The 27,010-nt window shown below is 41.9% G+C and overlaps 3 protein-coding genes and 1 non-coding gene across 9 annotated transcripts in view; 3 read left to right on the plus strand and 1 right to left on the minus strand.

The window, feature by feature from the left end:
* Nucleotides 1-16,006, plus strand: part of cacnb1 (calcium channel, voltage-dependent, beta 1 subunit) — a 29,688-nt gene extending 13,682 nt beyond the window's left edge. For 2 of the 6 annotated variants that reach the window (XM_035179912.2, XM_035179916.2), the window contains 12 exons: nucleotides 3,094-3,213; nucleotides 3,376-3,498; nucleotides 3,955-4,091; nucleotides 4,703-4,770; nucleotides 7,002-7,165; nucleotides 9,853-9,933; nucleotides 10,405-10,463; nucleotides 10,565-10,674; nucleotides 11,454-11,462; nucleotides 13,048-13,199; nucleotides 14,331-14,426; nucleotides 14,541-16,006. In XM_035179912.2, the coding sequence (XP_035035803.2) occupies nucleotides 3,094-3,213; nucleotides 3,376-3,498; nucleotides 3,955-4,091; nucleotides 4,703-4,770; nucleotides 7,002-7,165; nucleotides 9,853-9,933; nucleotides 10,405-10,463; nucleotides 10,565-10,674; nucleotides 11,454-11,462; nucleotides 13,048-13,199; nucleotides 14,331-14,426; nucleotides 14,541-14,822 (1,401 nt within the window). In that variant the 3' untranslated portion in view covers nucleotides 14,823-16,006. Of the gene's footprint in view, nucleotides 1-371; nucleotides 467-3,093; nucleotides 3,214-3,375; nucleotides 3,499-3,954; nucleotides 4,092-4,702; nucleotides 4,771-7,001; nucleotides 7,166-7,675; nucleotides 7,705-9,852; nucleotides 9,934-10,404; nucleotides 10,464-10,564; nucleotides 10,675-11,453; nucleotides 11,463-13,047; nucleotides 13,200-14,330; nucleotides 14,427-14,540 lie in introns of those variants that run through there. The other 4 variants (XM_035179914.2, XM_035179915.2, XM_035179917.2 and 1 more) reach the window with 4 other exon arrangements.
* A 137-nt stretch (nucleotides 16,007-16,143) lies between these two features.
* LOC118122953 (voltage-dependent L-type calcium channel subunit beta-1-like) lies at nucleotides 16,144-18,503 on the plus strand. Its single transcript, XM_035179939.2, has one exon. It carries the CDS (start codon nucleotides 16,358-16,360, stop codon nucleotides 16,976-16,978), a length of 621 nt encoding a protein of 206 aa, XP_035035830.1. The 5' UTR covers nucleotides 16,144-16,357; the 3' UTR covers nucleotides 16,979-18,503.
* A 1,750-nt stretch (nucleotides 18,504-20,253) lies between these two features.
* arl5c (ADP-ribosylation factor-like 5C) lies at nucleotides 20,254-24,646 on the plus strand. The gene is made up of 6 exons (XM_035179941.2): nucleotides 20,254-20,574; nucleotides 21,360-21,420; nucleotides 21,522-21,669; nucleotides 22,381-22,464; nucleotides 23,680-23,831; nucleotides 23,977-24,646. Exons 1-6 carry the CDS (start codon nucleotides 20,529-20,531, stop codon nucleotides 24,023-24,025), a joined length of 540 nt encoding a protein of 179 aa, XP_035035832.1. The 5' UTR covers nucleotides 20,254-20,528; the 3' UTR covers nucleotides 24,026-24,646.
* Nucleotides 24,647-25,046: 400 nt separating this feature from the next.
* On the minus strand, nucleotides 25,047-25,118 carry trnac-gca. The gene has a single exon. It is a non-coding gene; the product is annotated as a tRNA-Cys (tRNA).
* Between the last annotated feature and the right edge of the window lie 1,892 nt (nucleotides 25,119-27,010).

The following is a 27,010-nucleotide window of genomic DNA, read 5'->3' on the forward strand; positions in this document are numbered from 1 at the left end:
TGTTGTTGTCATTGGTAACCAGCCAAAGACTTTACTGTCTTGATGTACCGTGTTGATACAAAGCTGATTTAACAAACACTGTGTAAGAAAATAGCTTATTGATCACCTGTTGTAAAGCTTTTATGCCATTTCCCCCCCCCCGCCGCTGATTTCCCCTCAGGGCATTTTATTTGCTATTGATCACTCTATCTTCTGTCCGACTCCCTCCTGATGCAGCTCTCGCCGGCTGCCTGGAATAAGCAGCAGAGATGGTTACTATGACACTTGTGGGGGTCTCGAGTCTGGCACTGCCAATAGGAAAGCGGCTCCGCCATCAGGTGGCATGTAGCTATTTTGAACAGGAGCTGTATGTGAAGTGAAGCAAGGAGCTAAATTAGAGACACAACCCAGTGACATGAGAGGAGGAGAAGAAGAAGAAGAAGAAGAAGAAGAAGAGGGGAGGAAGGAGACTGTTAGAAATGAAAAGGTAGAGTGAATGTGTCCAGTTGTTCTCTCAGTCCTCTGTAGAGTTTCAGGGTAGAGAGCGTGCAGAGAGGTTATTGATCAGTTGCTATTTTCATCCACCATCACCGTTTCTATTATTCTTTTAAGTACTGTTGTATCCGTGCTCATGCTTCTCTTTTTTTCTTTCCCTTTTTTATTTTCGGAGTTGTGTGTGACGTGAATGGAGTGTAACAGTGACTCAGAGACACAAGCATTTGTCCACACACAAATATACACATGCACAGACACACACGGAGTCATCGCCCATCCCTCCCACTCTCTCTCTCGCTCTATATTATATTTTGCTGCATCACCGACCTCTCGCAGCGAGCCGGGTGGTCACATTGTGGTGGTTTCACCGGGGGTTTCCTGAGCGAGGTGTCTCAACCTTCGCTGAGTCTGTCCTCGGTGTCAGGATGCACCTGTGCGGTTCAGGGGATGACTCAGAGCTGCTGGGTGGGGGCGGCTGTTTACCGTCCTCATTAGACTCTGCGTGCCACTCACAGGATGGTTCTTCCTGCTCGAGTGGGATGCAGGCACGCCGCGGTCTGCGCTCGAGTTTGAGTAAATGAATCAGGAAGTTGGGATGCTCTGTGAATGCCTGAGGATGCGAGGCGTATAAGCAAGCCGTCACCTTGGCAACAGGGAGTGTCTCTGCTCTCGGTGTTCCGTTGCCAAGTCACAGAGCGCCGCGATGCGACAGGTGGCAGAGCCAGAATCAACATTCGTGTTTGCCCATTCATTGGAGATCATACACAGACGCACTGACAGGAATCAAAGCGTAGAGGAGCGTTAATCACACACAGCTGCACATGTAAACACTGACAACCGCACAGGTGCTTGAGCTTTTCACTCTGGTACCTGCAGGTCAACTCTAATTCTAGTTCTCTTCACAGGTTTGTGTTTGATTAATGGTACAAAGCACTTTTGATACATTTTCGTGTTTGGTTTAATAATGTGCAATGTTGTGGAATTTTGCCGTCTGCCTCCACCGAGGCCCAAAAGTCCCCTTGTCAAACTATATTTAAATTCACTCGTTCCAGATTTTTATTTGGATCCGCGCTCATAAATATCAGTCCCCATAACGTGTTTGATTTTTCTTTTCATAAATATGCATGAATTATTCTCTGAGAAATCAACAATAAAGTTGAAAATCTTACAATGTTAAAGAAAGTAAAAAAAATACCTGGATCTGCCCCCTGGTCAGGATCCACATCATCCACAAAATGTCATTAAATCTCATTACTTGAAAAAGTGTGCTACCTATTTAGCAACCCACTCCCGCCTTAAAAAGCAGAACAATATATGTACAATACAACAATATATTTCCTGGCATCTTTATTACCCACAATACTCGATTCCAGAGGATGTTCACTTTCGTTCAATCAAATATTCCCTCGTCCTAATAAAGAAATCCTCTCAATTGTTATAGATTATAATATATTTGACTGTAATTTTTATTTTACCAAACTCATTTTGTGCAAATTTGACATATTTATTTGAATGAAAAAGGGTGAAAACATGTTTCTCTTCCCCTATAAGGAATTTAAAATGTTGTTTCAATATCAGAAACTTGGGTATTATGGTTTCATTATCCAGCCCTAAACCGAGAGAGTCTGTTGCACTCACTCATTGAGCATTTTTCTGACTACACACGTTCAGGGATTTTTTTTTATCATCATCACATATGGCGTGTGTCATCTTTGTGTATTCTCACCTCTATTTTAAAAGCCCACACCTAGTGACTCACTTCTTCTGCCTGGCACATTCAGCTGTCCGCATTCTTGTCGGCACCTCCTACAAAGCGGCAGGCTGCCTGTCGGCTCAAAGACGGAGGGGGGAAAAAAAAAACACAGCAAGAAGAGAACAAGTGGGATTGTTATATAAATTGAACACTCAAACACTTCAGAAGTTCAGGCTGCCTCCCTCGCTGCAGCAGGAGAGTACAGTAGGCCGACGCCGCAGGCTCACCGGAGGCTCGGGTTTTTATTGTGCTATGGCTGTCTGCATGAGGGGTCACCGGGAGAGAGTCAAGTTACCGTGCATGAGTGGTGGATATGTTGGAAACTGTAGCCACTTCATGAGAAATTTATATCCACACTAATGTTATAAACAGTCCTCGGGCCATTTTTTCTCTCTCTCTCTCCAAATCTTTCTGTTTCCACTCGACACCCCCCCACACGCTGATGTGTTCTACCTGTGCGAACCCAGTTAACACCTCGGCCTCTCTGAAGCTGCGGCGCGAACGTGGACCTGTTGTCGATGCATCCTCCCCACCTCAAATTACACAGGGTCAGCTTTCATGCAATATGAAGGCCAAGGCCCCTTTTGTGTACTGTACTGTATGTAGGTTACGCTTCATTAGACAGTCTTGACATCTTGACCGCAAACAGATTGCTGAAAGGCTGAGGCGCAACCTCTCCTCTTCATAGTCAAGGCGAAAAGGAGCAGGAGAACATCGGGAATACCTTAAGATGAGCAAACAGGTTTTCATACCCAGACCACACTGAGTGTCCCCTTCCTGTTTGTGTTCCCTTCAGGGGTTGATTTTTATACCTGCTGTGCACTGTTGTCCTTTCTTCGCTCCTCACCTCTCAATATGCATTTCAGGGCTCGGCAGACTCCTACACCAGCCGGCCGTCGGACTCAGACGTGTCCCTGGAGGAGGACCCAGAGGCTCTGAGGAAGGAGGCTGACAGACAGGCGCTCGCCACACTCGAGAAAGCAAAGGTCAGAAAGAAGCTGTTGTAGTTAGTTTTTGTTTAATTTACATTATTGCTGCATAATCTTTGCATCAGTGTCTATTTTTTTTTCTCGACGGGAGGTCAGCAGCTCACTCTGATGTTTTTGGCGAGCTGTTGCTAATAGCTGTCTTCTTCGTCACTGCTTCAGACCAAACCAGTGGCGTTTGCTGTGCGGACAAATGTCGGTTACAACCCCGGCCCCAGCGATGACGTTCCTGTGCAGGGCATGGCCATATCGTTTGAAGCCAAAGACTTCCTGCACATTAAAGAGGTTTGAACTTACCAAAAATTAAACAAACATACAAATCAACCAACAAAAAAAGAGACAGGTGTAAACATAACCACCAAGGTAGTGAACGGAAGAATTTATCAATTCATCTTAACATTACCAAACGATTTTGTTTGTTTGTGGGACATAATTGTACTTTTGTCGGCAAAATTGTTATGCATATAAAAAATGTCTTGCAAGAAAGTGTGCCATAATGTACTTTGGAAGCATTTGTGCTCTGTGCTGTCTTATACAGTCTTACTGTATATGCAGCACAAAGACAGCACTTTGTAACCTTTTTCAGATAAGTGCCATACAAATTAAGTTATTATTATAGTGTCATTATAGTGTATATATAGTGTGAATAGAGGCACTGGTTGCTGCTGAGTGGTAATATATGTGAGCAGGAAAATGCAGGCGCGTCATTGCTGACGTCTGGCGTCTCTGTTCCCTGTGCAGAAGTACAACAACGACTGGTGGATCGGGCGTCTGGTGAAGGAAGGTTGTGAGGTGGGCTTCATCCCCAGCCCGGTCAAACTGGAGAACACCCGTCTGCTGCAGGAGCAAAGGATGAGACAGAACCGACTCAGCTCCAGGTGACCATAAAAAAAAAAAAGCCCTCTGAATCTACAGTATCAGCAGCACAAATAACCACACCGTTTAAAACAGGTCAAAACTGAGTCACACTTCAGCCGCTAGGCAATGTAAAACATCCGGAAATAGACAAAAGCACTGCAGTGAGTCACTGTATTCCACTACGCAAATAAAGCGTGCACATATACTTCATGTCTCTGTAGTCTCGGGCTGTGTTTAGGAAAAAAAGGAAAAAAAGAATGCATTGTATCTTTCAATTATTAATATCTGTATTACAAAATCAACACCACAGTAACCGTAGGGGTCAGAATTACAATTTCTAGTGAATGCACTTAAAGCACAACAGCTCATTCACACTTATGTGACATTTTTTTCTCTTTACTATTTAATACCAGAGGTCACAACAGCACCTTGTTTACTACATATCAGTGTCCACTGCAAAAATACAACTAACAATTTCTTGCTTGTGACATCAATTAACAATCAAACAATCAATAAATCGAACTTATTTCATGCCGCAACTTTCAAACAAACCATATGCAAGTTAAAGACTATGAGCACCATGTAATTTGTACCGAGTAATAATTTCTGCATGTCTGTTTTCACATTTCAGTAAATCTGGAGGAAGCTCCAGTCTGGACGTTGCCACGGGAACCCGCAGGCCCACCCCTCCTGGCACAGGTGAGGTCACAGGGGTCTCCCTATCAAGTGGCGAAATAGTGACTGCGTGCGCGTGTTTGTGTGGGCGCTCGTGCAATCCTGTCAGAGAGGAAAAAGAGAGAGCGTGCGAGATGAGCGCGCTGATATTTAGATGAAGATTTTAATTGGCTAGTTAGTTGGGCATGATGATGAATCACGCCGCGTCTCAGTGGCTCGCCGTGTGAAGTGAGAGAGGTCTTGAGAGGTCTGTCAGGACTGAAATAGAGCCGAGAATGGACTGCACTCATTAAACTTGATAAGTATGCCTGTGTTGTGTACGTGTGTGTGTGTGTGCGTGCGTGCGTGCATCACCAGGACTACACAGAACGTCTGCTTGATGTTCAGAGAGACAGCAGGAGAGAGGGAAGTGCAAAAATAAACAGTTTGTATTGACTTTAGGGGGTTTCATTAATCAAATAGAGCCACTGAACTGAACCTAATACTTGTATAATAGAAACCGCATCCGTCCGAGCTCGCCTGGTACATTCTGAGCGGCTGATCTGACTGAAAGCAAACATTTTGAGAAATACACTTGCTCGTCTCCTGGTGAGGGAGTGCGACGAGACAATCGTTAGCACTCTCACATCTGTCCGTTAAATAAAGATACGGCTTAGCTGAGCACAAAGACTGAACAACAAAGGGAACTGTAAGCATGGCTCTTTCAAAAAGCAATACAATCTTCTTACCAGCGCCTCCAACACTCACTAATTAACACGTTATCTCTAAATGCGTGCTAAACCTACCGTTTGCCATTTTACAGGGCGTCATGTGCTTTTCTGTGTTACATATAAACATACATACAGATATAACATGTTTATTAGTAAGGTTTAAAGGTGCTGGTAGGTACATTTTGTTACTGTCTCAGGGCGCTTTCACACCTAGCTTGTTTTGTCCAAACTTTTCAGTTAGGTCAAAACTACATGTGTGTGAAAGTTGCCTCAGACCAACGCACCAAAATTTATTCTGACCAAAAAAAGGTGGTCTCGGTCCGGATCAAAGTGATCGATGGCTTTGGGTCGTTTGCAGTGTGAAAATTACGTTTTTTAATTGTTTGGACCTTTGGACCAATTGCAGGAAGTTGAGACGGCAGGGAACAGTAGGAAGTGGAAGCGGCTCTAAGGATTACTTTCAGTCTACACCTCCACAAGATGTGATGTTTGAACTACGATGACGTTCATTCTGCTGGTAGTATATCGGAATGATATTTCACTGGCTACGAAACCGATTCATTCATTTTCTACATTTAAACGAAAAGGCGGAAAGTTAGCGAAGACAACAGCCGAATTGACAACACGCTGAGGTCAGACCCAGACGCACGCCAGTCTACAAACCTGTGTCAAGTATAGGTAGACACAGCCTACGTAGGCGATGAAGACATGACGTTTACTTGTGTCTTACAAAATTCTTTGGAGCACAATGTGAAACTAACTGATCAATTGTTACAAAGAACAAGGTGTGAAAGTCCTTGTGCTAAACTAAGCTAATCTACTGCTGGCTCCAGCTACATATTGACTTTTATCATTAAAGTGGTATTGATCATCTCATCTAACTCTTAGCAAATACAAAAGAATCAAACAAGTGTAATTTCCTTAAGACACCTGCTGGCCGAGTCCACGGTCCCCTAGGACCAACCACATCCGCTTCACCCACCAAGGACAATCCCGACAGACACTCGACTCCCAGTCGCAGCTTCCCCTCTCAGCTTCCTTCTCTCCCATCTCGTCCTGCTTCCTCCCAGTTTCCTCTGCAGCCACTCCCTTACCTCACTTCTTCCACCTCTACACATGGGGTTTTGTTGCTCTCCTGTCACAGGGAACTCACTTCCTGCTCTGCTCTTCCCGTTATCATTGCCTCGCTTCGTGATGAATCTGACGTTTCCTTTTTCAATCTCTTGTCGCTGTTATTTCCAGTTTAAATGTGTTTCAGTTTTAGCTTGTGCCATCTCTTGCAGTTTCCTCCATGCTTCTTTCTGGATGCATCTCACATTCTTTCTTCTATTTACTCCCACCCCTCATTTTTTTAAATTTCTCCTCTGTTTTCTTCTCAACTCTCTTCCACTTCACCTTATCTTGCCCTCTCCTCTCGCTCCTCCTTTTCATCTTCTCTCTCTCTCTCTCTCTCTCTCTCTCTCTCTCTCTCTCTCTCTCTCTCTCTCTCTCTCTCTCTCTCTCTCTCTCTCTCTCTCTCGCCCGCCCGCCCTCGTTCCTGATCAGCTAACATGGACATATCCACTGTGACCTTTGACGTTGACCCCCTCGACCTGGATGCTGAGGAGCCCCCTGAGTCCCTGGGGGGTGACCCTCGCTCCTCCAAGGGCATGTCAGGCAGCGTAACGTCCCCTCAGGCCAACGCCCACCGACTGCCCTTCTTTAAGAAGGTAACACAAGGGGCCCAGGACACGTCGCATGCCCCGCCAGGCTCCCTCCTCTCCCCTCCCGCACTTGCTCCCCCTTACTCTCCCGGTGTGGTCAGGTCTAATCTCTCCTCCCTCTCTCCACCTCTCACTAACTCCCAACTGCTGCTGCCACTGTGGCTCCTGAGCCCTAACACTGTTCGGCCTCTGAAGGCTCCAGTCATGATGGTTCCGCTGAGATGTGTTTGGATATTTGTTTTCTGTGCTTGTCAGCCGGGGAGAGGCGTTGAACTAACTGACAGACTCTGAAATGGCTGCTGCCGCTGCTGCTGCTGCTGCGTATCAGTCTGGATCTATTTTAAAATGAAGCCACAGAGGAGGGCGTCAGTATGAACTCTGTTTTAATCAATAAACAGCTACTCTCTCACCCCCCCTCCCCCCCAATCCTAACCTGTCAATAACTGAATGTGCTTTTGTGTTTTGTGCTTCTCTTTTTTTTTTCTCTTCTGGCTTTTGTGTGGAATGATACTTTAGGTGGCCCAGCTAAACAGAAACAGAAGTCGGTGAGTGTGAACTAACCTCTAACATTTCTACTCTTCACTCTTCGTCCTCTGTTCGTCCTCTGTTGTTTCACGTTTTTTCCTTCTTGTGGTGGAAAGAAATCAGAATATTACTTTCACACACATGTCTTCATGCTCGTGTGGACCCATTAAAACCAAGGTGCTCGCAGGACCATTTACCGAGAGCTCGTATCGCAGCTGTCGGTGTGAAGATGCAGGTGCACGTGCGTCTCAGACCCTGTTAGTCAGAGTGTAACAGTAATGCATCCTGACGGGCTTTCATCGCCATTCACGACTGTTGATTTGAGTGACAGTCGCCTGCAATCAGCTGTTTTTATGCTTCTCATTGCAACATGAATCACATTTAAAGGATTTTTTCCCAATAGTTATCAAAGCATTATGTTAATATTAATAAGTAAAAACATTTCCTAAAGTATTATTAATATATATTTTACTAAAAATGTTATAATAAATTTAATGCAAAGAGAGCAACTCTGAAGAATATCTTAACTTTATTATTTTGCTATTATATATTGATAATATTAGACATTTTTTAAATTTTCAAAATGGTATGTCGTAAATATTGATTTAAAATTCCATGTTTGAAAGTCAAACCCTAGTTCATTCCATTGATTTTAATGTTTTTAGTATTAAATATGGATATATTGTGGAAGATATATTAAGATGTTTACAATTTACATGTCAAACCAATGCTCATCATTTTGAGTCCAATGCTTTTATTTGACTAGAACAAAATCATAAATTTTCCACACAAATTATGTTCTTAGTTATAGTTCTTTAGTAAATGCAATGTATTTTATTTACTGTAAATATGACTGTTATACGAGTCCAATACAAAACACTGATTGTACGGACTGACAGAAAATGGTGAAACAGAATCAACATGTAACACTGTATTACATACGCCACCCTCCCTGTTGCTCACCGCACTAAGCCGTGCACGTGTTATTCAAGACCAATGGGCACTATTGTTATGTGCAGCACTTCATCGCTGCCCCTTTAGAGACAAGAGCCATTTGGAAACTTTTAAAATATGTATTTTTAGCCTCTGTGAATACAAATGAGGTGAAATGAGCTTCCGTTGCTGTGCTTTATGTAACGTAATGTAGTGGAACGGTGCCACTCCAGCACTATCTCCTGCCTGAAGAGCTGTACAGTGCGCACACAGGGAGGAGGGGGCGTGCTTGGAATACGGATCTGAACAAAAAAAAAATACATCCAGTTTCACAGTGTCAGTGTGTATGTAGGACGTGTGACTGTTTTCCCCCCCCAGTCTCAGTGAGGAACAGTCGATTTCTACAGACGACAGATGCTTATGGAGTCCTTATAGATGAATCATTGCTTTCATGATTCCTAACATACAGATGAGCCAAAGGTTCATGTGCTGCAATAAGCCGGTGTGTGGGTGTTCTGTAGAAGTCTCTGTGTCAGCTATAGGTTTTTCTGTTTTTGGTGTAAATGGGTTGAGCAAAGCAACATACTACTGCATTCCCAGGAAGTTTTTTTTTAAGTTTTTAATTTAAGAAAAAAAACATTTCTGTTTAGTTTTATTATTAAAAACTTTAAAAAAATGCGTAGGTGAAGTGTAGGTGAACATCAGATTATATTTTGGAGACTATTTTTTGTTCTGTTTTAAGCATAAATGGTTGGAATAATAAAATATCTCATGTCAGAAATTCCTGGCAATGATAATGTGACAATTTTATTTGTGACGCTGATTCATACAAAAAGTGTGAAGTCTGACGTGTGTGTTGGAGCAGCAGGAGACGTTCACAGGAGCTCCCCTGACATCCCGGCGTCTGCTTTAATTATGGACACTTTAATTATGTGAGGCTGCAGAATAAGAAATAGAGTAGCGAGGGCTTTCAGTGAGAAATTGATCCTTAGGATGATTCATAGGAAGTCAATAAAACTCATGGACTCTGGCGTCTGAACTGAAAGTCACCGTCCATCAGTCAGAGAGCTGAAGGAGGACCGGGGTTGTGTGTGTGTGTGTGTGTGTGTGTGTGTGGGGGGGCTTTTTTTGCGGTAATGTTGATTTCTGTGTGTGTTTCACTGTGAGTGTACGTTTCAAATGCAACATGGCGACGTTACTCACCGCTGTGTCTTTGCTTTCTTTTCCTTGCTCAGATGGAGCATGTCCCACCGTACGACGTGGTTCCCTCCATGAGACCCATCATCCTGGTCGGGCCGTCACTCAAAGGCTACGAGGTGAAAACACCCTCAGCAACATGTGCTTGTTATGGCTCCGCGGGTTGTCTGTCCATCCCGTTCTTGTGAACCTAATATTTCAAAAAACGCCTTGAGGGAGTTTCTTGAAGTTTGTACAAATGTTGAGTTGGACTCGAGGATGAAGGGAATCGACTTTGGTGGTCAAAGATCAGAGGTCAAGGTTACTGAGACCTCACATATCACATTTTCCCCTTGTGAACCCAACACCTTCAAAATATCTCTAGGGAAATTGTACAAATTTTGTACAAATGTTCAGTTGGACTCAAAGATTAACTGATTAGATTTTGTTAGTCAAAGGTCAAAGTTAACACAAAACTGATTTTTGGCCTCTTGAACATGATATCTCAAGTCTGCCTTTAGGTTCTAACTTGGACTCAACTGCAGCGGGGTAACTCTAGTTTTAAATCTAATTTAGTTTCAATTGTTTGTGGTCTTTTTCCTCATCTTTAGGTGACAGACATGATGCAGAAAGCGCTCTTTGACTTTCTGAAACACAAGTTCGAGGGCAGGTAAGAAAGTGTTTCCATAGCGACTGTTTTTTCTTTTTCTTTTTTTCTTTCCTATGCCAGCAAACAACTGATCACTGTACTGCACCGTATCACTGTTTCAGGATAGCCATCACACGGGTGACAGCCGACATCTCCCTGGCCAAACGCTCCGTCCTCAACAACCCCAGCAAACACACCATCATTGAGCGCTCCAGTACCCGCTCCAGCCTGGGTGAGGCGACGTGTTTCACTCATACCATTTAGTTATTTGATGGATGATAAAGTGAACGATAGATGTTTACAGTGGAGATCAGTCAGAAGGAAAACATTTCTGTTCATCATGTCATGTTGCTGAACATTCATTGAACAATGTTTCTCTCTGTGTTTCGTATCTATATTGCTGGATAGATAGATAGATAGATAGATAGATAGATAGATAGATAGATAGATAGATAGATAGATAGATAGATGTCGTCCATCTTTATATACATACTCTACACCGAACAGTGATTTACATAATGGCAGTAAAGGCATATTTATGTGTATGGTGCGTTATCATACACAGAGGTCATTTTTGTGTTTTACAGAAATAGTAGAAGCATAAAAAGATGAAAAAAAATCAAATCAAAGGGTAAAACATCAATCAATTTTTTAAAAACTGTATAAAGTAAGAAATGCAACCACTGGAGGTCAGCAGAAAGATTTCAGGGGGATGTTGAGTTGCTCTTTCAGCCATTAAAATAACTTATGATTTCACTTTATAATTTATAGGGAATGATTTTGAGGGCGACTTGTAGTTGACGTAATGTTGTTCCTTTTTGATAAGGATGAACAGAGCGTGTAACCTAAACCAACATTGTACCTGAAAATGTCAAGATTTTCCCTTTTATTCCCGCCCTCACTGCCAGAGTCTGATCTCCTTTCTCTCTTCATCCTGTCTTTTCTGCCCTTTGCCCATCCTCTCCCTTTTCCCTCCGTCCACCCATCCTCCCCCACTCTCTTTTGATTCAGACGTACTGGGTACGTATGCTTTCCTTTCGACCACAAAACGCTGAAGCCTCTCTCCTCTTCCCTCTTCCCTTCTCTTCTCCTCACTATATTCATCATCTGCTCATACATTGTTTGTCTGCCTGTCTGCTTGTCTGTCAGTTTCTCTGTTCCTCATAGATCTGTGTGACAGCCTGTAGTCTCGAACAAAAAGGAAAGAATTGCAAATGCAAAGCGGGAACAGATCCGTGGGAGGGCAGCAGGGCGGCTGCTAGCTGCTCTGCTTCTCTGTGCAGAGAGGAGCCAGTACTTTCCACACCGCTCTGCAGTGTTATGCCTATACTGTATGTGTGTAATAATAATACATTTTATTTATACAGAACCTTTCATATATAAAATGCAGCTCAAAGTGCTTCACAATAAAATCAAAGACATGATATAAGATAGATCAATAAGAACTCTAACGTAGACCTAACAAAGACTTACGAGAAAAAAAAGGCAAAAGGTGTAAAAATTGAATAAAGACAATGGTGTTACAAAACAAAAGATTAAATTTATTAAAAGCAAGTTCATAGAAATAAGTCTTGAGTTGTTTCTTGAAACTTTTAAATGAAGTAGCTTGAGGTGGGAGATCTGAGGTGGGAGATGTTCCAAACCTTTGGTGCATATAGAAAGCTGCTTCCCCAAAACTGCCCAAAAAACTCCAGATTTCCAAAGTCCGAGTCTTTGTGGCTGCCATTTCTATAAACGAGTTGAAGTTTAAGTTTGCTATCACTCTACAAAAGCTCGTTTTTTCCCCTCCAGCTTCTATTCTCAAGCCCTCTGGAGGCTGCAGGTCCCTGTTTCTCTGCAGATTGCCTTACCCATGTTATCTCTCTCTGCTGCCGGGTTGGAGGCGCTGAGGTTTGACGAGACAGGCGCAGAGCACTCTGGTTTTCCAGTTTTTTAATCTCTCTCCTTACACGTCGACAGAGCTGATAAAAAAAAAAACGCATGGAACTGTGCTCAAAATCCTGAATAACAAGCTCACATAGACTGTTGCCGAGGAACAATGAAAACAAAACGCCCAAGCAGTCCACAGACTTGAGTGGCTCACCTGATAATCACTGCTGTGCAAATTAGTGCTAACAAAACTAATGCTCCACTTCATTCGTTTGATGAGGGTGATTATTTCTTTTTTTGTTGCTGTTTTGTTTACATGGTGAAAAATTGTGCCCTTATTATTATTAGTTATTCCAAGTGCCACAGGCATCTCATTCTTAAGTGCCTCCTTCCTTCTGCAACTTTGAAATACAAAAGATTACAAGCACGTGAGGTTCACCCTGAATGTCAGGAGGTGGCAACAGAATGAGGATGCGACACTGCTCCATTTAGCTATGTGCATAAATGGAACTTTGAATTGTGATCTAATTCATACGCTTGGAAGTGTTTTTTCCTTAAACCTCCACATGCATGACTAAGTACTAACATGTTGGTTATGTACTTGTTCACAGAGTAGAGGAAGTGTGGCTGATGTACATGCGGTGCTGTGTCTCCTCAAAGAAAGACGTTTTGAGTAATCCTAAATCTGACTTTTTCCGCTGTGTTTACGTGTCTTATCTGTTTCCCCGGCCTTCAGCGGAGGTGCAGAGTGAGATCGAGCGTATCTTTGAGCTGGCCCGCACCCTCCAGCTGGTCGCTCTGGATGCAGACACCATCAACCACCCCTCTCAGCTGGCGAAGACCTCCCTCGCCCCCATCATTGTCTATATCAAAATAGCCTCACCTAAGGTAGGAACCCGGTGGACAAAAGCTATGTTTTCATTCAGTGCTCCATGACAAACCTAACCTGCATGCATGTTTTCCCGTTGATATTGTGCATGTTAAGTAGCTGTTGTTGGTGCACTGCTATACTTGTAGGTGGATTGCTGCCACCACCTGTCAGCCAGCGCTGCCAGATGGGAAATGTTGAATCGCACCAGAAGCTTAAAATGATGGTATTTTGTGGGAAATCATCGAACACGAGTCACAGTCCAGAAAAAAATAACAATAAAATAACAATAAAAAGATAAATACTACTTTCATAAAATGCATAGCAAATGTTAAGACTTGACATTTGCTATGCATTTTATGAAAAGATGCATAAAAACCCATATTACCCATATTCGCATATGTATATCATCACAACAAGCTTAAACACAAACGCAGGATCCATATTTTACTACGCTGATTACGAGAACTCCTAACACTGTCACTAAAAGATGAAGTCATCGTACATTATGGGAATTTGGGTATTATTGATCGTACAGAGGGCAAAATTACCATACAAATACAAAAATTATCATACATCTGGCAACGCTGACACCCATGTCCTTGTGCTGAGAATGCTACGAACAAAACATGGACCTACACGTCAAAACCTTGCTCCACACAATGTTTTTTTTATTCAAGAGCATGGTCTTTCACGTTCAAATTATGTAATACTTTCACTCAAAACCCTGTGCTCGCACTCAGATAAACCCTGCTAGTGCTCCAGGTTCAGCTCTCTGATTTGTTTCTTCTGCTAATCTAATGAGAGGAAGAGATACAGGGCGGCATCTGTTTAGTTTTTTTCGTTGCTTGCAACAATGTTCCCAGATCGTAAAGACCTTGAGATATTGCCGTTCCATGTTGACCTTTTGTCCTGCTTCATGAAGGTGTCTTCGTTTTTTCTTCAAGCACACTGGAGCCCAGGAAATCTAAGCACAAGCAGGGTATATATTTGTAATTTCAGGAGTCCTGCTCTCGAACTGAAAGACCACACTCTTGAATAAAGATAGAAATGAAACCATACATCACACTAATAGCTGAACAAATGTGCACATGTATAGTATCAAGGATAAAAGTTGTATCAGGAGACACAGTGTTGTTTTCTCCCTGCAGGTTCTCCAGAGACTCATTAAATCCAGAGGGAAGTCTCAGGCTAAATACCTAACTGTGCAGACGGCGGCAGCAGACAAACTGGCTCAGTGCCCTCCTGTGAGTTCTACTTTGCAAACCATCGATTTTGTGTCAAAACAACTATCAGTTCCTATAATTTGGCCTTAAACAGAGAAGAATTATTCACTTTGGTTCGACATTATTTTCATGCAGGAGCTGTTTGACATCATCCTGGACGAGAACCAGCTGGAGGACGCCTGCGAGCACCTGGCCGACTACCTGGAGGCTTACTGGAAGGCGACGCACCCCCCGAGCAGCAACCCACCCAACCCCCTGCTCAACCGCACCATGGCCACGGCAGCCCTGGCCGCCTCCCCCGAGCCCGTCTCCAACCTGCAGGTACAGGTGCTCACCTCCCTGCGCAGAAATATGGATCTGTGGCCTGAAATGGACGGTGTAGCCAATGATGCGAGAGTGGCAGAACACGCTCTCTGAAGTCCAGTGGAGAGAGAGAGAAAGAGAGAGAGAGGGGAAGGGGGACTCAACCTCCTGCAGCCTGCTCTCTTTACCCTGAAGGAGGGGTGCATCTAAAGCCTGTTTATGCTGTATATAGAAACACAACACAGATGCACCTTCGCACAAACACATCTATGCAAGAATTTCACACACAAATGAGCCGATTTCCCACGCATGAACAGCCAGTTTCATAACACCAACCAGCAAAACCATCTTTATTGTAGCTGGTTTCTCTCCCTGCTAAAACTGTGTGAGCAGCTCAAACTCCAACAACACTGGACCTAAAGAATAACCGATACCTCTGCCTGCCGAGGCCACCCCCCTCCGTTTCACTGTAATCAAGAGTGAAATGACATCTGCTGCCCCAACCCTGCCCTGTTTTGCTCCGTGGCCTCCTTTCTCCTGCACTTTCTCTTCTCCGGGAGGCTGAATACAGTTTGCTGTCCTCCTCCTCTGTGTTGCCATGGTACCGCCCCTGAAAACAGCAAGTCATGTCCGCCTCTTCAAACAGAAACACTGAGTTTGGTGGAGGCTGTTGCTAACACTGTCCAGTTTATTATCGTTTGGTATTAACTGTTAACAGCAAAAACACTAATCAGAGCTGTCTCGACTGGAAAGTTATTCCTGGCTCGTCCTCACTTATGATGAGTTCCATACTGTCAAAGATATTCAAGTCTTCAACATTATGGAAATGAAGTGGCAAGTGCTGCACTGAATGCCTGAAAACATCTACTATTTTTACGTCAACAAAAGAATCTAACAAATTTATTATTATTATTTATTTATTGACATAAAATCATTAAATTGATTGAATATACTGAGCTCTGTGCATCACTATAAACATCCCATAGCGCAGAGTTAAATTAATTACGTAATCACTTGGTAGTCATGGTGATCGTTCTGCTTTTTTCTCTGCCATGAGGCCACTCAGCCAGTAGGTGGCACTGCTGTAGTGGTAGACACTGCTTGGTGAATAACTGCTTGGGAGTGTCTGCTGGTTGGGTTTGTGATTCATGACAACACTGTGTTTTGACAAATTTGTGGAATAACTGTGTGTTTGTGTTGGTCCTGTGGAGGATTTGAGTGCACGTTAGTGTGTGTATGTTAAATTGTGTGTGTGTGTGTGTGTGTGTGTTCCTGTACTTATATCTTTGTGAGGGCCATTAATTAAGCATCTATTAAGCATAGACCCTACAGTGTGAGGACATTTTTGGAAAGTGAGGACATTTTGACCAGTCCTCAATTTTTCAATGGTCTGTTTGAGGGTTAAATCTTGGTGTTAGGGTTAGGCTTAGATTTATGTTCAGGTTAGGGTTAGGCATTTAGTTTGGATGGTTAAGGTTAGGGTAAGGGGCTAGGGAATGTAATATGTCAATGATTGTCCTCACTAAGACAGAAGTACAAACGTGTGTGTGTGATGTCACATGTTTCATGTAACGAATCCCTTTAATATAACAAGTTGTGGTCCTTATAAAGCCGGTGTTGTAAACCCTGCCTACTAATCCTGCTGACTAATGACTGACACTTGGGTTTTGCTCTGTTGTTTGTGTCTCTGCATGGTTTTTCGTGTGTGGCATGGCTGTGGCTGGCTGCAGGGGTCGTACCTGGGGCGTGGCGAGCAGAAACGAGAAGGGCCTCTGACAGATTGCGGCGGGAGCGGCACTCTACATGACTTTCAGACAGACCTGGGAGGAAAGCCTCAGCAGCAGCAGCAGCAGCAGACGTACCTGCGCTCCTCCCGTGGCCAGCCACGAGGAAGCAGCGGCCGAGGCCTTTCAAGGCAGGACACCTTCGACTCCGAGACCCAGGGCAGCCGGGACTCGGCCTACACCGAGGCCGGTGACTCCTGCATGGACATTGAGACTGACCCCTACGAGGAGCCCGAGCCTTACCGAGGCAGCGGGGGCAGCCGCCTGCACCTAGCGCAGCATCACGGCAGACAGGCATCCTGGGAGGACGAGGGCGCCGAGCCGGACCAGGAGAACCTCAACCACCCTCCGATCCCGAGCCAGACGCAGCCGCACGGACGAGCCAAGCTGAAGGAGCGTTACTGCCAGGACCCTGTGGACACAGGGGCCAACATGAGCCACAACAAGAATCAGGACGAGTGGGGGAGGGACGTCTACATCCGCTGAACATGCATCACATCACAGAGGCAAGAGAGCTCCTGGACAGACTGAGGATGGAGGGAGAAATGTGGGGGCCATGCCAGTCAGGCTAACAAATGAATCTGTTTACATCCCTGTACAATGTAAATGAATACATCAACTGCCAGATCCAATTCTCATCACCTTCTTCTTGCAATTCTATTTCTTTATGTTTAGAAAAATAATATTGGTCTGTTTCTTTTGTTTCTTATGTTAATACTGCATGAATATCATGGATTTCTATACTGACAGCACGAGGACAGTAAGTGTTACGATTGTGAATCTATGATTGTGGTCTGTATGACTCAATCCCTCCTTCAGTTGTAGAGTGTGAAGGCTGGTAGAGCCATCGTCTGTCGTGTCTGTCCTCTGCAGTCTTAAACAGGGTCTAACGTCACCGTCCCCCATGTGTGTACAGTGTCAGGGTTCTTCTTTACCTTAATCGCACTCTGTGCTTGTGGATGTCAGGGTTTCCTCCCATTATGAGATCCAGAGGTCACGAGTCTCACACCTCCACTTTCTTATCACCTAGACCTTAAAAATAAATGAGCTGGTGGAGAAGTTGCCATATTTTATCGAGAACACGTGTTGCTACACTCATGTCAGCTTGATAAGGACAAAGAACATGCTCCAAAGATGTTTACTTCTTCCCCCCACCTGGTTCAGCCACTGTACCCGACTGTACACGTCTGACCCAGTCCTCCCATTTCCGTTTACCCCCTTCTCTGTGGGTGCCGAGGGCGCCTGCAGTATTCACTCGTTCTCTGGTTTTTCTAACGCGGTGTAGATTCAAAGCGGCACTGCAGTCGTGGTCGTGTGAATGAAGTGTCCTGCCTTAGTCACTCTCCCACCCTTATTCAAGAAATCTCCAATCACAAGTGCCGGATTGTCTCACCAAGCCATGTCCACCACTGCCATGGTGGGATGTCTTAAACTCTCGTTACACTCGTTTTCATATCATACCCGTGTCTCTTCGTGTCCCCGCCCCACACTGTCGTTTCAGCACGTCAACGCTCATCTCGTTTTATTTGCACCAGCTTTGTCGTCTGTTTTTCAGGGCTAATGGTTATACTAAAAAAAAAAAGTACTTGTGTGTGGCTGATCAACTTCCACCCAAACAGCTAGCTTGTCTGATATTAAATACCACTTTCTTCTTACTTTTGATTTATGACTGAATTATTGTTGTTTTTTCAACTCTTGTGAGGTAGTGAGAGGAGTATCAATTGGGATCGGGGAGGGGGGGTAGGATCAGCTTTGGTCTTTACTCAGTTATCTATAATGAAGAATCCATGAATGTGTTTGGCGGGCTGCCTCGGCCCGCCCGTCTTCAGTCGAATAAATAGATATTAAACAATGATCAGTAAATAATGTTATTGTTGCGTTATCGCAATTGTTAAAAATATGATATAACATGTATCATTGGTGCCTGATTGTAGCTGCATTTTGCTTTTTCTGCCTTTCATTTTTAATCTGTGGATAAATTCGTATTTTAATTAAAAATTTAACCAGAAAATGCCACTGTGTCGATTGATTTATATGAGTAGATGATTATTATCTGATCTCAAGGATGCAAAAACTGATCGTGCACATGAACACTTTGATCTTTATATCTCCACAGTCAGTGACCGGAGGTAATAGGTTTCTGGGTTGTCTGTTTGTCCCATTCTTGTAAATATCTCAAGAACAACTTGAGGGAAGTTGTTTAAGTTTGGTCCAAACATTCACTTGGAGTCAAAGATGAACTTATTAGATGTAAGTAGTTGATATCTTATACAGAACATCCATAGGGAATTTCATTACATTTGTAAGGATGACCTTATTAGGATTTGGACGGCAAGGGTCACTTCTCACAAACTTTTTTGCCTCGTGAACGCATTATTATTATATAATAAAGAACGCCTTCATTGAATAATTTTAAGTTTGGCACAAATGTTCACTTAGATTCACAGATAGACTGATTAATTGTGGTTGAAGGTCAAAGGTCACAGTGATCTCAGAAATCATGTTTTTGGCCTCTTGAACACGATATCTCAAGCCTGCCTTTAGCGAATTTCTTCAAATTTGGACCAGTTGTCACCTGAAATCAAGGATGAACTGATTCGTTTTCAGAGTGAATCATTTCTAGTTGTTAGCATTGTTGACTTTTATGGACATCAGAAGTGAGTTTTTCTCTCTTCTTCCTGAGTTTCCTTCACTTCATTATTTTGAGAAAGATACAACAAAAGACTGTTGTGTAACAATGTTCAGTCTAACACCTAACGCCCCACTGCCTGTAGAAATGATTATCCAGTTAAGGTGCTATGATGAGTGTGAACCTGCAAAACCTAAACAAAGACCAGACAGTTGGCTTCCAGTGAAATACAGATCTACCTCTCATAAAGAAATAAATGAAGAAGGACCTTTGTAACTTTATTGTTCCCTGCTTTGCATTGACATGGATGATAAACTCTAAAATGCTCCTGTAAAAACACACAATCAGCAAAAGGCTGAAGTTGCAGAGCAGCTGCTTCCAGGATGTGGTTTTTATTTCTCAGTGTCTTCTCTCGCTGATCATCTGCAGCGGAGGAAGTGTCACGGTCGAGATGGTGGTTTCCAGCTGACGCTCAAACGTGACACCGATGTCAGAGTTATTCGACAGTCTATACAGCAGTGGTGGTGAAGAGCCTGGTAGGTTTAGAGAGCTGTTGTTTCAAACTCTTTGTGGGTTGGAGCTGAAATGTCTCAATTCAGTCCATAATTAAAGATACCTTATTTACAGATGTTCTCATCCTCTTCTTTCTCCTTTTCCTCCTCCTCCTTCCTCTATTTCTCCTCCCATGCTGGCGTACTATCATCATACATGCTGAAGTTAATTGAAATTAGTTTATATAGGCCTGCTGTAGGGTCGTTAAGTGCATAACAAATCCATAATGCGTTGGAACTCAAATTTCTATGTTATTATTGCCGTTGTTGTCGTTGCTGTTAGAACAGAGTGCTTGAAAGTGGAGAGCCCTGGACAGATCTGGACTTTTCAGTGGAAACTCTAGGGGAATCCTTCCAATAACCACTTTTGCTTTCTGTTAGATCATAATAATTCGTTTCCTCTTGTTACAGAAGGAGGAAGGAAAACTGCCTCACCTCTCTGTCCATGTATGGAGTGAAGGAGGGAGGGAGAAGGGAGGGGGTGCTTTCCAGTGGACATTTTAGGAAACTTTACTTTTACTTTACTTTTACTGTAGCAGTAATACTTATTTTACAGAACTGGGAAACACCCACATTGACCAGTGTTTACTGCTGGGTTCCTTATCTGCTTCAGTTCAGATATTCCCCATAGCACCTGAACGCAGCACTACTGTGCACTTTGTCCGTGTGAGTGTGAGTCTGAAGAAGAAACTTTGCTGAAGCTCCTCCCACAGAAACTGGTGTTTTTATGTGGAGCAAAAGAGAGTTGTCCTGACAGTCAGCTTAGATCACACACTGAAGTCTGCCTCCACTTCATTAGTATTAATAATATATAACAATATTTATTTACTCTCCTCATCACAAACAAGTGTTGGACATGGGATTCCTGCTCACAAAGATGTTGGCTGTGTTTGGTGACAAAGGTAAGACTTCAGACTGAGGCTCATTTTTAAGAAACGTTTATTTTGTTCCTGAGCAGAGTGTGAATATCATGAATGAGACAACATGTGTTGGTTATGATTAGAATAAACACAAAATAAATAGAAATATCCATTTATTTCCTTACAACGTCTTTTTATTCTGACTGTCGTACAATACAAGTATTTTGTCACTTTATTTAAATCAGACTTAGAGTGAAACTGTGATTATTAAGTTCATATTTATCACCTTAGTGAAATAGTGGTTTATCACTTATTGAATTATTCAACTAACTTACTATAAAACTAAGACTGTTAAATGTTTTTTTTCCCCCCTCTAAAGTGTTTTATAACTTTATATTAATGCATTTATTTTTATTCTGGCTGACTAGAGTAAAAGTAAGAATGTTGAGTTATTTCCACTGTAGTGTATTATCACTCTTTAAAACTAAGACATTTCAGTGTATATTTTTCATATATATGTTTTATCCCTTTGTTTAAATGCTTTTGTTTTGATTCTGTCTGACCTACAATGAAACTGTGAAGTTCAGCTTCATTCAATTGAAGTATTGTACAAGAATTCTTCAACTTGACACCATTATTTTAAAGGTATTACAGCTATGTGGTGATGTAATAGCACCATTTTTACTCTGCTCAGGACACCGCGGTCCTGCACGTGTCCCTGTCTTATCTCTGTGTATCTTACGCTGCCTTCAAACTCAATCATGCAGCTCCAGATTAGACTGCGTTCAAGTGGGAACACAATAAATATTTGTAATCCTTTCCTGCAGAGCACAAAGTCATCATAGTGGGTCTGGACAACGCAGGAAAGACGACCATCCTCTACCAGTTGTAAGTGATCTTGGATAATCTCACGTAACTTCATGTCCGTGCTGCCATTTCTTCTGTTTCATGTAAAATGTTTCCTCTTTTTCCCTCACAAACTCATCCAGTCTGACAAAGGAGGCCGTCCACACGTCCCCGACCATCGGCAGCAATGTTGAGGAGATCATCGTGCGGAAGACACACTTCTTGGTTTGGGACATTGGAGGACAGGACAGCCTTCGAGCCAGCTGGTACTCGTACTTCGGCAGCACAGAGGTATGGATCACTAACTGTACTAAGCTCTTCTATCTACTGTATGTGCAGATACTGAAACACTTTTCATAGGTTAGAAATTGATCATAAGAGTCAGAAACAAACATTTGTGAGGCCACTGCAGCCTTGACCTTTGACCTTTGGCTATCTCAATCTAATTATTTAATCCGTAAATCTAAGTGAACATTTGTGCCTAATTTGAAAGGGCTCTCTCGAGGCGTTTTTAAAATAACACACAAAAAAGGGGCTTTGTTTTGTGACCTTTGGGCTTCGACCACCAAAATCTAATCAGTTGATCTTTGAGTCCAAATAAACGTTTGCACCAAATAAGTTTCTTGAGATATCGTGTTCACAGCCACTGGCTGGAAAAACATTGATCACTTAAAATTCAATATATACATCAGTGATAGTTGGAACAGGCTGTGACATGTGATAGTCTCGAGTTAAGACAGAAAGAGAAAGCACTTTAAATGTTTATAGGCTTGTGCTGACTGAGCTGCACATTAACCTACTCTGGCTCTTTATTATCATCCCCTGCTGCTTGTGTTGATAAAGCCTGTTACATAATTAACTATGTCAGACTTGTGCTCCCTTCACTGATAAAATGGCCTCAGATATGACATATTTCTTAATTGTGTAATAATACAAAATTATTGTAGCAATAATACTGATAATAATCAATATGGGTTTTCTTTTTTGTCATGTTTTTTTCAGATTGTCATCCTGGTTGTGGACAGCACCGACCGTGAACGTCTGACTCTAACCAAAGAGGAACTTCACCGAATGCTCGCACATGAGGTACAAAACCCAGATTGCATTGTGTGCGTGTGTGTGTGTGTGTGGTGTCATGGCTGAGAGGTTTCTGGTCACGCTTTCATTCAAGCCCAACATTTAATATTGGCCAAAAAAGGGTTTATAACACAATATGGTGTAGTTAGAAGCAAAAGTAAACATCTTCTAATGGATGACAATTTAATAAAACAAAGTTGTAATAATATAAAATACAACTTTATAACTGTTATGAGAAAATGTTTATGCTTATGTTATGATGTAACTTGAAGCAGCTATTATATTACATTATATTACATAATAATATTGTATATTATATTAAATTATATTATATATTTTAAACAATATTATTATAAGTATTCATTCATGTTTAGTACAGTATTTTTCTGTCAACAACTCCAGGGAAGGCGTATTTTATTACAAATGTAATTCACTGTATTATCTGTTCATCCATTCATTATGGTTGTTGATAAATACATAAATAACCACTTTTATCTCCTTACAAATATATTACATTTGGTTATAAGCAATTAATTAAATAAAATGACTATAAATGCTAATTAAATGATTTTATAGTACTTTATATTGACGAAAACTTAAGAATCTGCTTTTAATCAGTGATCAACCTATATACACTTATATATTTTGACATTTATATAATTGTAAAAATATAAATAAATAAGGAGAGTTCAAATTAAGTGTCTTTTTTTATTTATCAGTACTCATTAATTAACAAGAATAATTATGACTTTATTTATGTAGTACTTTTCTTAACAATGTTACAGCGTGCTTCACAAGGAAGAAATAACATCAGACTGGAAGATAAAATATCAATAAAACAAAGGAACATTCCTCTTTTAGTTTGAATGCTGCCTTGACGTAAAACCTGCCATGACGTAAAAACCTTTTTGAGCATTAGTGAAACTGCCGCGCCTGCAAATTATGTTTTGATATGTGAGATACACTCCCACTGTCAGGGACTGATTGAGACATAGCTCGCTAACCCATGACAGCAAACGATGAGGAAGTTTCAGCGTAGACTGTGTGAGTCAGCGCGTCAACATGTGTTTAAATATTCCGCTGAGGCTGTTCTTTGTTCTCGAACGTGACGTGGGGACAGTTTGTGGTGGTTTCCTCTTCTGGGCCTAAATATCAGAGCTCAAAAAACATATATGCATAAAAGGAAGCAGCACTGTTAATCCATCCACTCTTGTTTTTACGCAGGACCTACAGAGAGCAGCCGTCCTCATTCTGGCCAACAAACAGGACATGAAAGGCTCGATGACGGCGAAAGAGATCTCGCAGTGCCTCACACTCGACTCCATCACAACTCACTCCTGGCATGTCCAGGCCTGCTGTGCCCTGACAGGAGAGGGGTGAGTCCCACACACCTAGCACTCTCTCTTTCTCCCCACTATTATCATAGTGCGTGACTCAACACTGACAGTTAACGCACATAGCCAACAGCAAAATACCATCAACGTGTGCTTGAATGACCTGTTTATTCTTCTCTCTTTCTAGTCTACCTGCCAGTCTGGATTGGATGAGGTCAAGGGTCGTAGCAAACTAAAAAAAGTGGATCAAACTTCCTGATAGTGAGCCAACCTCAAAGACGCCGCACAGGCCACAGTGTCAGGATAATTTACAGTGTTTAGGCAGAGCCCTGTGAACATTTGTCTGTGACTGAGTCTGTGTCACCACACCGACAGTACAGTATGTCTTACCCTCAAGGATGGGCCTCGCCCCTTGTCTGGCTGAGCCTCAGGGTGGATGAATGAACATGGTGAATATACGGTTTTAAGAGCCGTCCTGTGGTGTGATTATGTTTTAGTAATCTGGAGATGATTCCTCATATAAAACAGCTTTTGAATCACAAAGTGAGTTTGTGGCCTACAGCATTAAACCTGGAGGAGGATACTGTAACTGAGGAGACTATAAGCAGGTGCTGTCGCTCCTGTGCAGCTTTGGGACACGAGTCTGCACCAGATGAATGACTTCATGTTTACACCAGAGAACAACAGGACTGTTTTGTTAAACCGAAATATATTTAGTAATTTATTTTTGAAAATAAGCTCTTCAACTATATATTTTATATTGGCGGGGAATGAGCTAGCTGCTAATGATTGAATTCATATTATAAATGTATATATTGTATTGTATAAAGTTTTTTTAATAAATATTATTATTTCAATACATGCAGTGCGTGTGTCCTATATCTGTCAGCTGGAATGTTCTTTGTTTCTGGCTATGCAGCATGCCCTTGCAGGTTATACCTGCTTTAAAAGTACGGAGAAGAAATGAGTGAGTAAACAGTCACAGTCTCAGCACCTGGTTTTGGTACTTTGGTAGCACGACACAATAAATCACATAGTTTTTAACACGAGTATATGCTACAGATACTGTTACTTATATTCTTATTTATCTCCACGTTTGTTATTAGAACAAAGGAGCATAAATTAAAGCAGATGTGTTACTTTTCTTAAGCAAAAATAACCTTATCCCTGCAGTCAGTGTGATTTTATATGACTCTAAATATGTTTGTCTTCCTGTAAACTAAGTAGAATTCGAGAATGCGAAAACGCCAAAAATAAAGGGGGCATCCGGATTTGAACCGGAGACCTCTTGATCTGCAGTCAAATGCTCTACCACTGAGCTATACCCCCTGTATTCGTGTGGCGCTTCAATAGTCATATTTAAATGTTATCGTCACAACCTTTTTCTGTGTGTGGTATATTGTGGGTCTGATGAGTATAAAGCTTTTGGCAGAATACAGCTTGATTTACACCGTCGGTCACTCTATATTCCTGTTTATCTTGTGGTGGCTCTACGCAATAAATCGTTTAGTTATGATCCAGGATCTCAGAACGTGGCGGATGTTTTTATCCAACTACGGCTTCTGGTTTGGGGACGTTGTGTTTGTGGTTTTGTGAATTGTATCAACTAGTTTCCACAAAAATTCCACTAACACTTCCCGCAAACATGTTGATGTCGTCAGAGATGCTCCCGAACATATTCCATATACAAACATAGAGGTATTAACAAATAATAACATATAATGCACAAATGAAATGATATAAAATGAACAAATATATGAATCAATAAAATACCATTTTAATTCCAAAATCACAGTAATAAGCCAGTTCTCTATTAGTTCCACTAGAGGTGCTCATGTGTTTTTTCCATCGTGCGAGCTCCCTTTGAACTGGAACTTCCTGTTTAAGCCCTTGTTTGTATTTTGGGATGAGGAAAATGGCGGACGGGACTGTGTCTTGTAGCTTTGAATAGGCAGTGATTTCCCGACTCCATTGTCCCGTCCATGCGGTGAACCGAGAGGGGTCTGCCGGCAGGATGTGGTGGTCCGGGGGGCGCTGGCTTCAGCCATGTCTCGGTGGAGCAGAGGAGGCTGCAGGTTCCTCTGTACGTCAACCATTGAGTTTTCATCACTAGTGTTTACTGTAGATACTGTAACGCTGTAATGTGTCTATTAGAGCAATAGAGTATAAACTAAAGCAGAAGTGTTACTGTCCTAATGCAAAGTTAACCTTATAGACACAATCAGTGGGATTTCCTACAGCTTATAAATATATAGAATTCACGAAAACAAAAAGGCAGCATCCTGTTTCGAACCTGTTTGTGTTTTTATTACATTTAAAATTAAAAAACCTGGATTATTTAATGGTTTTAAAACGAACATCAGCTTAATATCCGCACCATGAGCTGCTCAGTGGTTTTGATTATATTTTAGTAATCTGGCAAATATTCCTCATATGACTGAACTTTCATATTTTGCCATTCATATTGTATTTGTCACATTCACCAGCCATACACAGTACGACATGCAGTGACAAGCTTTCTACCACTCCCCTTCACATAAAGATGAGATTAAAAGATAAGAACTGACTATTTACAGAGAGAAATGGTGTGTGAGGAAGGAAGAAATATATACAGGTAAGATATATAAATGGTGCGGATAGGTGCAGCAATAGGCTTTATGGAATAAAGTGCAGACATGAGCTGTGCAACATCAGGCGGAGGTAGTTGTGTTGTTCAGCGTATAATAAATATGATAGAAAGGACGGGAGTGTTTTGTGTTTTGTCTTGTGTATTGAGTCTGATGTGTATAAGCTCTTGGCAAAATACTTTAATTCTTTACATGAAATACGACCTGAACACTGGTGTTACTAATTAGTCTATATTATATTTGTTATTAAACTGCTTACAAAAACTACATTGGGAGACTTTAAGTTAAATGTAACCTCTAACTTGTATGAAGACAGATTCTACATGATTGCAACCGTTTTAACGACAATTCGCATTACCTTACATGTTATTGCATTAGCTTTTATGAAATCATGACTTTTAATGTTGAATAAACATTATGCATTCTGTAAAATTGTGTTCTGATCTATGAGAAATGCTGAATTATTATCTAAGAACCACTTTATATTTTAAGTTATTGAAATGTCATGAAAGCTCTATAATGCTGACACAAGCAGTGCTATTTTCATCGAAACAATTCATCTCCTTTTCACTGTAAATATTCCTCCTCCAGTCT

Source organism: Hippoglossus stenolepis, chromosome 16 (assembly GCF_022539355.2).
Source record: "Hippoglossus stenolepis isolate QCI-W04-F060 chromosome 16, HSTE1.2, whole genome shotgun sequence".
NCBI classification, from domain to species: domain Eukaryota; kingdom Metazoa; phylum Chordata; class Actinopteri; order Pleuronectiformes; family Pleuronectidae; genus Hippoglossus; species Hippoglossus stenolepis.